General features: G+C 57.5%; 1 protein-coding gene across 7 annotated transcripts in view; it reads left to right on the top strand.

Moving 5' to 3' along the window:
* INPP5B (inositol polyphosphate-5-phosphatase B) overlaps positions 1–10939 on the top strand; it is a 24502-nt gene that overhangs the window by 2192 nt on the left and 11371 nt on the right. The window contains exons 6-8 of one of the 7 annotated variants that reach the window (XM_025213585.1): positions 5494–5513; positions 9335–9428; positions 10523–10693. In XM_025213585.1, the coding sequence (XP_025069370.1) occupies positions 5494–5513; positions 9335–9428; positions 10523–10693 (285 nt within the window). Of the gene's footprint in view, positions 1–6; positions 13–81; positions 2611–2638; positions 3354–4990; positions 7998–8336; positions 8361–8387; positions 8855–9334; positions 9429–10522; positions 10694–10939 lie in introns of those variants that run through there. The other 6 variants (XM_025213584.1, XM_014523808.2, XM_025213581.1 and 3 more) reach the window with 6 other exon arrangements.

Consider the following 10939-nt stretch of genomic DNA (forward strand, 5'->3'; position numbering starts at 1 on the left):
GGCTCGGCGCAGGTAGGGCGCAGCCGGGCTCGGCTCCGCTCCGCGCGTGCCCGGCGCCTTGTCCCGCGATTGCCCCGGGCAGGTTGCCCCTGGGCCGGGGGGCTGGGGGGAGCCAGCGCAGTGGGGCAGAGCCCCGTGCCCCGTGCAGGAGCAAACCCTGCGCTGGGCTTTGCCCGCCGTGTGCACGGGCGAGGGCGGGGGCAGCTCCGGGGGACACGGCGTGCAGTGGGCCCTGCACGTGTGATCCGCGCGGGGGTGGCAGCTGGATGGGGGAACGGGAGCCTGGGAAGAGAGCGGAGGTTGAGAGGAGCAGGCGTGCCCCCGGGTGCTGCTGGTTCTGGCTTTCCCCCTCTCGTGGGCTCGCGGCGTCCAGGCGTGACCCAGCACGCCGTCCCGTGCCCGGATCTGCCAGCAAAGGGCCCCGCGTGCGGGTGCAGCTTGCATCGGGACCACAGCGCTCTGCCCTGGGGCACGCTGCTCTGCGGGACCTTCCTGGCGCCGGGCACGAGCCGGGGGTCTGGGCTGCCCTTGCAGCGGCTTTGACCTCGCAGCTTCCCGCTCGCTGCCAGTTCAGTGAAAACCTGCAGCAAAGTATTTTCCTCTCAAAGGTGCTCCCTTCAGGGTCTGTACAAATTGGTGCCCGCAGTGGGAGCAGGCGTATGCGTTCGGGTAGACCGGTGGCGGGCGTTTGACACCGGAGGTGTCTTGCAGCGAGAGGGTCCTGCCCGGCGGGCGGGGAGCTGAGCTGAGTGTAACGGGCAAGCTTCAGCGCTGGTCAAGGCACTAGCCTGGGACCTAGGATCCAGGTCCCTGCGCTGCAGCAGACTTCCTGCACGGCCTCTGGCACCTCACTTAGCTGCTGTGCCTTGATCTCCCATCGCTAAAACGGGGTGGTTCCCTCCCGGCCTGGAGCGTTGTGGGGTAAGCGCATTAAAGAGCGCGTGGTGCTGGGCGGCAGCACAGAGGAAGCGAGGAAGTGCTCTAGTAACAGGAGCACCATCCTGCACCTGCACGTGGGGCTCACTGCTCATCCTGCTCCCAGCTAGCAGAGCTAGCACCGCGCTCGGACCAGACCCGACCTGAGCGAGGGCTGCGGGTTTCAGGAGCTCTTTGCCTTTCAATGCCCCTCTTCCTGGAGGCTTTTTTTCTGCTGGAAGTTATCCAGGCAGCAGAGATCTTTAACAAAAGCCTGTAAATGTAGGAAGAAAATAGAATTAAGAGGCACTGTTTGCTTAACACACTTAGACTGACGCTTTCCAGAAGCTGCATTAGACACGCCGTTCTCAGATGAGTTACAGAGATAAACGGAAAGCAAATAGCTTGTGCATCAAAAAGCCGGTTATGTATCATTGATATCAAAGTGGCTGAAGAACTGCAATTAGAGCGCAGTGATAAATGGGTCAGCGTCAGGCTGGCGGGAGGTTTCCACAGGGGTCTGGTGTTCGTGCTTCTGTGAAGGATTTGGATGCAGATGCAGAATCAAGTGACAAGCGGGAGAGACTGCGGGCCCTTTGGAGGAGTGGGGAGCCGCGCGCTAGAAAACCCCCTGGAGAATGGGAGATGTCGACTGGGCAGTTGTGTTGCTGAGAAGGATCCAGGGGTCTCGGTGGGTCCAACCGGACGCGAGGCAGCAGCGTGCTGCAGTTGCAATAAAAGCGAATGCAGTTTTGGGCTGCTTGAGCAGAAACCTCAGATGTAAGATGCAAAAAGCGATAGTCCTTCTCGACGCCGTGCTGGCCAGGCCTCAGTTGGAGTCCTGTGTGCAGTTCATAGAAGTCACAGAAATGAGGGTGGGAAGGGATCCCAGGGGGTCACATCTAGTCCAACCCTAATATCCAGCCTCAGCTTCCCTTGCTGCAGCTTGAGCCCATTGCTCCTTGTCCTGTCATCTGCCCCCACTGAGAGCAGTCCCGAGTGCTGTGTTTTAAGGAGGTGGAGACCCAGAGGCAGGTGACAAAAACAAGGGGTGCCATCCAGCCGAGAGAGGGGAGCTCGAGAGGCCGAGGTATGTTTGGTTTGGAAGAAGGGAGGTTAAGGTGGGACACGGCAGGAGCTTTCAGATGCAGGCCAGGCTGCCCTAAGGACAAGGGCGGACCACCGTTCTCCTTCGGAGAGGGCAGGGCAGGGAGCGGCGGGTCCGCGCTGCGGCAAAGCAGGCTGAGATTCAACCCTGTCGGAGCGGGATGGGGTTTTCGGGAAGAGCCCCGAGGGCACTTTCTCGGGGTGTTTTAGGAGCACTGCATCATGCCGGGGGTTTGCTCCCTGGCCCTGCAGGCCCCATCCACGGCCTTGTCTCGGGGCCAGCCCCTTGCTGAGCCCTGGATTGTCTTTGCAGATTCCTGCCGCTGGGTCAGCCTGTGTCCTAGACAGGCCGCTTCTGCGCGTCTCGGGAGTTAGAGCCTAATAAGCCGTGGTTTCCTTCTCATGCATGCAGCCTCTTATCTGAGCTTGTGGCTGGGAGGATGGTCACGTGAGTGTCATCTCCTAATTGCCTCCCGCCTTCTGCCTTCCTGTCTCGCAGGCTGCTGTGTTGAGAACCTGTTTGCAGGGGGTCATTTCATCATAAGGTTCAGAGCTGCATTTCTGGGCCTTCACTCCTCCCTGAAAAAGGTATGACTAATCTCGGGCTGGGTCTGTAGCGCGGAGCACGTCCTTGGCTGGAATGGACAAAACTGTCTCATGCTGGAGCAGATTACTCTTCTGCCCAGACAGGGATGAGCTGTGCTGGTCTAGTTACAGCCACGCTTAGGCAAGGGGTGATTTTGGATGGAGGGAGGGTGATTTTGAACCCCAAGGTCCTTTCAAGGATGCAGCAGGGCGCTACATAACGTGAGCGCTGCTAGCTGCGCAAACACGATTCGCGAGATCCACCCAGAGGTTGCAAACAGGAATCCCCTGCGTTAAACACGCTCCACCCTGCCGTGGGCTTTCTGAGGTCTGTGCAGCAGAAACATTGCTCTTGTTTTTCCCTACCCCTGAGAGCTGGCTGCCCTGAGTCTAACAAGGGGTGTCTTGGGCTCTCAGTGTAAACAGGTGGAGACCCCCTGTTCTAGCCCTTGGAGGCGGCTGCGTACATCTGGTCTGCTCCGGGTCTCGGCACCTCTGAAAATCAGGCCAGTTACAATCGGGAGGAAGGGACTGTGCCACGGGGAGGCGTGTTTGCAAACATCTCCCTTCTCGGTGTCTGGAGCTGCATGTGCTCCACTTCAGTCCTGGAGTTTGACCCGTGTTGTTTCCTCTCGGGGAACTTTCCCCGGCGTGGGGAGGGGAGTAGTGCTGCCAGCCCCCCGAGGAAATCACTGCTCCTTTTCTGTCGCCTGAAGGTGTTGCTGGGGAGGACGGTCCTTGCGGAGGTAGGTGGGCAGCCCACCGGGCGCAGTTTCTCAGCTGTTTGCAGTGTCCTGCTCTGTGAGCTGCTCTCGGGAGTTGGGCAGCGCTGGGGTTTTTGGCTTGCTTCTCTGTGCAATGTTTTGCATCTCGGCTTCCTGTTCTCTTCTGCACCATGCGCTGGAGCACAGCGCTTCCGTCGCTCGCATCCTGGGGCCCTCTGTGACCCGGGGGCAGGGTGGTGGCAGGGCAGAGCAGGTGCTTTGCAGGAGGAGAAGGGTCCCTGTGTGCTGGATCAGCGCCTGCTGAGTGGAAGGACTCTTTTGACACCTGCAGGAATTGGGCTGGGCCTGGGTGTCGCTTGGTGGGGGTCCAGTCCCTCTCCTGGAGGCGTAGGGCCCTGGTGCGGGTCCCGGTGTTTGCTGCAACCTCTGTTCAGGTCTGGCGGAAGCCCTGCCGTTGCCAGAGACGTGGTTTTCTCTGGAGGGTTGGCCACTGCGGGGCCTCTGACCCACACACACAGCACGTCTGCCATGCAAGAGGAAGCAAGGGCCACATTTGCATGGAGGCTATGCAAAGGAGAGCACAGGAACTTTTGCAAAGAGCCTTTTGCAGTCGGGAGGGTCCAGCAGAGCAGGCTGAGGCTCCCTCTCTTCCCTGGACTCTTGTAAGTCGGAGTGTGTTTTGCAAGAGAAGCCATTCGGCGCTACAGGAACGTAGAGGGGTGACGGGAAGAGCTGTGGGGCTGGTTTTGTTTTCAGTCGTCGCTGGCCACGTGCATGCGCCAGCCCCGGCTTGACCCGCCCGTTACAGCCCATCGTGCCCTCCTCGAGGGAGCCCTGCGCTCGGTCTCCCCTGCAGTGGGGAAGGTGATCAGGTGAGGGCCAGCCTGGTTCCTTGGAGGTCCGGGAGCTAGAAGTAGACACGGATCATGCCTGCACCCCCTTTCTAGCTCCGAACGCCGATCATGCCTCTCCGGTTTCGTGGAGATCCTTATTTCTTCCAGATGAAGTTGCTTCAGAATCACACTCCTTCTTTTTCCTTCTCTGTTTTTAAGTTTTATATCCTCTTTTTCTTCCGTTCCTTCTCTCCCGGGTTTAATTGCATGTGATAGTCTGTGCTTGGTAGGACAGCACGGGACGGTCCAAGGGAAACTGAAATGTCCCGTCTGACCTGTCTCCTGGACAGCCTTGAAGCAGAAAACACCGTTGCTGCTTTGGGAGAGATCTTGGTATAGATATTTTGGAGAGGGAAGTACCGCTGTGTGCAGGCACACATCCCTTGGCTCAGTGCAAATCCCTACCCCCATCTCTGAAGCACGGCAACATTGTCGTCCCTGCCTGTGTGACTCTTGGGAGGAGGTTTATTATCGGAGCCGGGGATTAGACCTTGACAAAGTTGCTGTTTCAAGGTTTCGCTCTGTTGTTTTCGAGTCGGAGAGTTTTAAGGGTTGTTCTTCTCCTCCCTCCTAATAGCTAGGGTGACGCCAGTGGAGAATGCTAATTAATATACCCGGGGTCTGGATGGGCATGGAGCTAGCACAGCCTCCGCCAGTCACTGCATGGGTGGCAAGCCCCTGTCGGCGTGCTGTCTGGAGTCCTGGTTTGGAGAAACCTCCAGGTACAGCCCAAGCAGACCCTCCCAGCCCTTAGCTGCCCCGGTTCCCTTCAGGGACTGGGCACTTCCTCTGCTTGCTTTCATAGGCATTAGACATTAGGGCTGGAAGGCACCTCGGAAGATCATCGAGTCCAGCCCCATTTCCTTTGCTATTCAGGGTTCGTGGTGACCGGAGGGAGGTGTTGGCAAAGCTAACTGAATTCAATGCGCAGAGTTTGGAGCCGAGGTTGATCTCCTGAGATGCAGGCTCGGTTGTTTGGCTGCAGGACAGTCTTTGAACTGCGCCTTTACTGCCTTTTAATAGAAAGCGCCTCTTTAGCCATTAAATCCATTTAACTGCAAATCCTGTTTGCCGTTCGGGTCCTGTGCACGTTTCTCGCCTCGCAAAGCAGCTTTCTGTTCGCGCGCAGGGCTTGCATGGGAAGCAAGGGGCATTGCACTGTGGTCGCACGCTCAGCCGCTTGCCTGTTCCTGGCATCAGCCGCCGCCTCCTTGCCCAGGCTCGAAAGTCTGTCCGGCCAGGCGAGCCAAGGATGTGAACGCTTCCTGCTTGGGTCAGGTCTGCCCTGGTGATGTGCGCCGGCTCCTCAGGGCACAAAGAGGCTGGGATCTCTGTTGTAGCTGCTGCAATACTGGCAATGCGGCTCTGTACTGATGTGGCTCCTTGCTCGCGGCGGGGATGGCTTTATCCCACCCGCACAGAGAGCATCCGCAGGAGGAGCGCTCTGCCTGCACCGCGCGCACGGGTCCCTGCCCCGGCCACGTGTTCCCGGCATCGCCGGAGCCTGCCGGGCACTGAAGGTCAAGATAGACGAGGCCTTTGAGGTGGTGTTTGGTTCGTGCCTGCAGCTTGGCAGCGTGAGGTGGTTTCGATGCTGCTGTGGGAAGGGTTTGCTGGAGCCAGCGGCAGGATGGATGGAGGCTGGGAAGGTGCAGCAGTCTCGTGCCGGCTGCAGGGCATGGTGAGCTCGCCGAGTCTCAGGGGCTCACCGTGGGAAGGGGGGTCTCGGTGCACGATGAATTTGAAGTGCTTTTTTTTCCCGGCTGTGGCTTCCCTCTGCAGGTGCCTTGCGCACGTGCTGGCCAAGGGGACGAGGTGACCCAGAGACTGAAAGTGGCAGCTGGCTGGCGGCGCAGCCCCGGTGCTGGGTCTGGCGTCACGGTCAGACCAGGCTGCAGGGTCTCCTTGGGAAAGCGTGCAGGGCCCCGGGCAGCGCCGAGTGACGGAGTTGCAGCCTAGGGAGAAGACTAATAGCCCTGCCCCAGAACAACCGAAGGACTTTTCACTCGTGCTTCCGCTTAATTCGTCGCTGATACGTGTCTGGTTTGTCTGGCGCGAGGGAGCACCTGAGCCTTTGCCACCTCTCCCTGGCCTGGTTTGGGGGTGGTTAAAAGGCTCCAAGCTGCTCCACTGGCTTTTTGGTGTCCTGTAAGCCCGCACCAGGGCAAGTGTGAATTGCTGCTCCATGTCCGCTGTTCCCCAGCGTTGACCTGTCCGGTTTTAAGGAGGATAAAATGCTTTGGATTTTCTCTGAAGTGTTCGACAGGTGACTGCATCCTTCCTCCAGGCTTCTCCCAGGGGAGGCGCCTCCTTGGCCAGCTGCTAATTATCAACCTGGGCTGATAATAGCTTTTCAAGAGTCCCCTAGGTGTGTCCCCAACCTGGCCCATTTTCGTGCAGATGAGGGGAGGGATTGTTGTTGGAGACGGGAAACAAGGTCCCGCTCCTGGCTTGACCCTGCGCGCAGCAGGCTCTGCTCCCTCGCAAGCCGGGCCGTTTGCACGGCTCTGTAGGGGTAAAGGCACCAATCCAGACCTGACCTGTGCCCCAAAGAGAGCAGCCCTGTGAGAACAACTTTGCTGGTGTCTCTTCTTACTTGGCTTCCTGACAGGCGAGCCATCGCTCGGCCCCTTTCAGGAGCGTCCCCCGCTCGGATGCAACGTGGGTTTTGGCTGTGTGAGTGTAAAGGGTTTTCATGAGAATCAAACCCCAGTAAATCCTCCTGCCAGGTGTGGGGGCTTTTTCTGTGGGCAGACGGAGGCTTCCCAAGATGAGGACGGAGGTTTTCTGGTCTGCCGGTTCTGAACACCCAGGTGAAGCCCTTTCCGCTCTGCTTGTGGCTTGAATGAAGGGCCTGGGGAGCAGATTGCAAGGCTGATAATATCTTAAGCTTCTCCGCCAGTGATTGCAGCTCTGCAGAGCTGAGCTCTGCCTCTGAGCGAGCAGAGCTGGTCTTTCTGTGTGCTCATTTGATGTGTAATCTCAGAAACAAGTCCTGTGTTATCAGGAGATGTGGGTGCAGCCGAGTTGCACACATCCAGCCCGCTTGGGCCTGCAGCAAAAGAAACAAACCCCGAGAAAATCTTCCCTTTTAAGAGTAGTTGGGCACTCAAGCAAGCGCTGAGCGCAGTCGGTGCAGAGGCATTTGCAGTGAGTGGCAAAGACCTGGCAGCCTGCGCGGCTTGTGGGGCAGCTCCCCGGTAGCAAGGCTGAGTCCGGCAGGTAAGACGTTGCTTCCCCTGGGGTGGGACTGGCTTTGCTCCAGAGCTGGGTCTGGGCCAGGACACGAGTGAGCCGGTGCTGGCGGCAGATGCACGTGCCCTCTGGAAGCGAGGGGCATGGCTGTGCCCCTTGTCTCGCCGTTTCTTGCCTGGCGGTGGGCTCAGCAGAGGTTCCCGACTGCTGCGAATGGCCAGGATACCCGGGGCCTGCTCTCCACACTGCCCCAGGAAGCCCTCCTGCACCGACCGGGGTGGGTGTGCGTACTCAGGGCTGCCCAAGGCCAGCTAACTCCTGGACTTTGGTGCCTGCTGGTGCGATTGCGTAGGCGTCGGGAGCAGCCCTGATCTCAGCACGGAGGTGACAGCAAGCGGTGCCACCCTCTGCAAGCCAGCCCGCAGTTACGAGCCGGGGAAGATAGCACCGAGTCCGGCAAGCTGTGTTACCCCAGGGTTGATTCCAGCCTGCTCTTGAGCACGAGCAGCGACGCTCAGCCGGGTCTCGCCGCCTGCCCCCGGCACAGAGGAGAATTCGACTCCCCGCCACCCAGCAGGTAGCAGTCCTACAGCCGGGGCCAACCCAGTCACGTGTGCTCATTGCAAATATCTGGTTCCCACGTTCTTCGCTTGTCTGCGCTCCCTGCAGCGTCGGGCTATTTTAGAGCACAGAGGCCTTAGATATGGGTGGGAGCCAGGACGGCGTGGAGGAGGACGCAGGCGGGTAGGGGTTGGGAGCAAAGTTTGCTCGAGCAACCTGCGTTTCCTGCTCTGAGCCTCATCAGCAAGTCAGCCGGTGACCTGCCTGCCTGGAGTCGCGGATGGGAAGCGGATCCTCCGGTTCTGGGCGCTGGGTGTGGTGCTAACCCGCCTGCTGTTGCAGCACCTGGCTCCCTCGTTCCAGGGATCCCTGCGCGGAGGTGGTGTGCCCTGCTAGGCTGAGTCAGGCAGAGGCAGCCCCAGCCCTGGAGGACTGGTTCAGGGAGGCTGCTGTAGTCGGATGCTGGGGCTGGGGCTGGGCTGGCAGAAAGAAAGTTTTTGTGTAAAATGGAAAGATGCAGGCGGGGCGGGGGCTGCCGAGAGAGGTGATTAGCAGGTTGATTAGATTGATTAGGCTGTACAGGGCCCTTGGCACCTGCAGGTGATGGGCTGAGAATCGACAGCCAGGTTAACACAAGCCCCCCCCTTTGTCCCCTGTCTTCACGGGGGCTGCTGGTGTTCGGAGACCTGATATCTCTGGTAGCGAGCATTGCATTTGCTGGAAGCTTGTCAACAGTCAGGTTTCCTGAGGAAATTCATGGTGTCCTTCAGATAAGTGGCAGCTCGCAGGGCTTACGGGACTAGAATAGAGTCGGCACAGCCAGAAACGCCCTCGTGATGGTGCCGCAGGCAGCGGGGTATTCTGGTTTGCCAGGTTTGTGGATCTTTGGGTAACAAGTAAAAGGGCCAGGCTTGGTTCCTGGGGGATGGAAACGTGAAAGCTCCGGCCTTCCCGAGCCGGTTAGCTTCTAGGTTGCCGCCCTGCCCTGCCTTTTCCCTTTTCCCATGAGAAGTTTGATTCCTGGTTGTAATGTGGTATTCTCCCAATGCTACGTTCCAGCTCCAGCTGTATTTGTCCAGGGGACTTTCATGCACATTTCCAAATTAGAAGCAAATATCCCCATGCTTTTTTAAATCAGCAGAACTTCACTGTGCTCAGGGATCGTAGCTGATATTTGCAGAGATCCTTTAGCCTTGTTGCACCCTGAGGAATTCAGCGCTCTTAAAATAAAAGCCTTTTTTTTTTTTTTTCCCTGGGAACATGGGAAGGCACTCGGCTGGTGGTTTCCTTGCATGCGTCTCAGCCTTGAAGCATTTCAGGGAGGGTTCCCTTGCTCTGTGCTTCTTCTTTCAGGAGTTGTTGGGTCTGAAGACATCAAGCAGAACGAGAAAAATCTGGCAGTGAATCAGAGCTGGAGCCATGACAGTGTTGATAAAGCTGCCCTCAGGTACGGCGGGGTTTCCGTTCTTTACCCTCTTTGATAAGGAGGTTGCAGGAGCGGGAGGTGGCAAAGGGCAGAACACGGGGGTTTGCGTGTGTGGACTTTAAGCCGTGGCCACGGAGCATTTTGCACGCCGACAGCGAGGGGTTTGCTCCAGACAGGGAGGGGGATGCTTTGCACTAGTTGATGGCAGGCCCAGCGGGGTGTAAGCCAGGTAAATGGCTTATGTATCAGTGGAGGCAGAGGGGGAAGAAATAGAAAGCTCCTGCGGTGACTTCTTGGCTTGCTGTGGCCGGGAGGAAGAACCTCTCGCCTCCCCCCGACAGTCTGGCCTGCCAGGCTCTGAGTGTGCAACCCCTGGTGGGATTGTGGATCCAGTTGTGTGCACACCAGTGCCTCCATCGCTCCCAAAGGCTGAGGGTGGGCCGGGGGTAATTTTGAGACAATCCCCCTTGGAGCCCTGGGTCCCCGCTGGAACAGCGCTATTAGCGGTAATGTGCAATGCATAGCAAAACCCGCCTGCTAGACCACCACTAGTATGTCTGTCTTCAAAAAACACAGAAAACTAAATAAAGCCCAGTTCTCCTGCATTTCAAATGCCATCCCGCCACCCTCTTTTCCCCCTGCCTTCCTCATGGGAGGGTTTCAGGCCAGAGGCTGGCTGAACAAGTAGCTTTTCCTTCTCTTGCTGCGGTCAGGGATTCTGGGCAGAGGAAGGCAGCCAGCGATGGATTCGCCTCCCTGCCCTAGTGGGAAATGCAGTTCAAATTCTGTCAGCAAGATGTGTGAGGCCTCATCTAGACTCACCGGCTGCATTGACTTAACTCAGCTTTTAAATCCATTTAGTTAGACGAGTGCAACTCTCTTGTGTACTCAGGGGCTGCAATCTCAAGAAGGGCTAATCCCGGCCTTGCACTCTCGTATGCAGCTTGGGTGACCCTCTGTGGGGAGAGTCTGACCTATGCAAAGCAGGTTTTCTGTAGCAGGAGTGATCCTTGCGTTAAGCACGTGTGTGCACGCACGCGCGTGTTTAAGGTCTAGACTCTAAACTGCAGTGATGGGCAGAGCATGTAAGGGGCTTGTTTCATGTTTTGTTACAGGCAGAGTAAACCCAAAACTGAAGTCACCAGCGAGATGGTGCGGTCTTCCACCATGATGGTTTCAGACAAGGCTTCCCTCTTGTCCGTGAAGAAATTTGAACTAAGAGATACTATCGTTAAATCCCAGCTTGTGCAGAAGGAGGATTCGTATACCTCCATCCAGAACTTCAGGTAACAGCCCCTCTTGGGAATAAAAATGGTGCTGGGGAGCATGCATTTAGTCATAAGCCTCGTCTAAAATGAACAGAGCTCCTGCATTTGCAATTTTACCTGCAATCCAGAGTGAAGGGAGACTTGGAAGAAAGTACGCTTCATCCCCTGCCACTTAGCAGAGCCTTCCTGCTTTCGGATTAGTTGGATTAATTAGTAATGGATTAATTCACCCAGCTGCAGAGAAGAGTGCTTTTATTCACGACG

This window comes from Alligator sinensis, unplaced genomic scaffold, assembly GCF_000455745.1.
Source record: "Alligator sinensis unplaced genomic scaffold, ASM45574v1 scaffold1123_1, whole genome shotgun sequence".
NCBI classification, from domain to species: domain Eukaryota; kingdom Metazoa; phylum Chordata; order Crocodylia; family Alligatoridae; genus Alligator; species Alligator sinensis.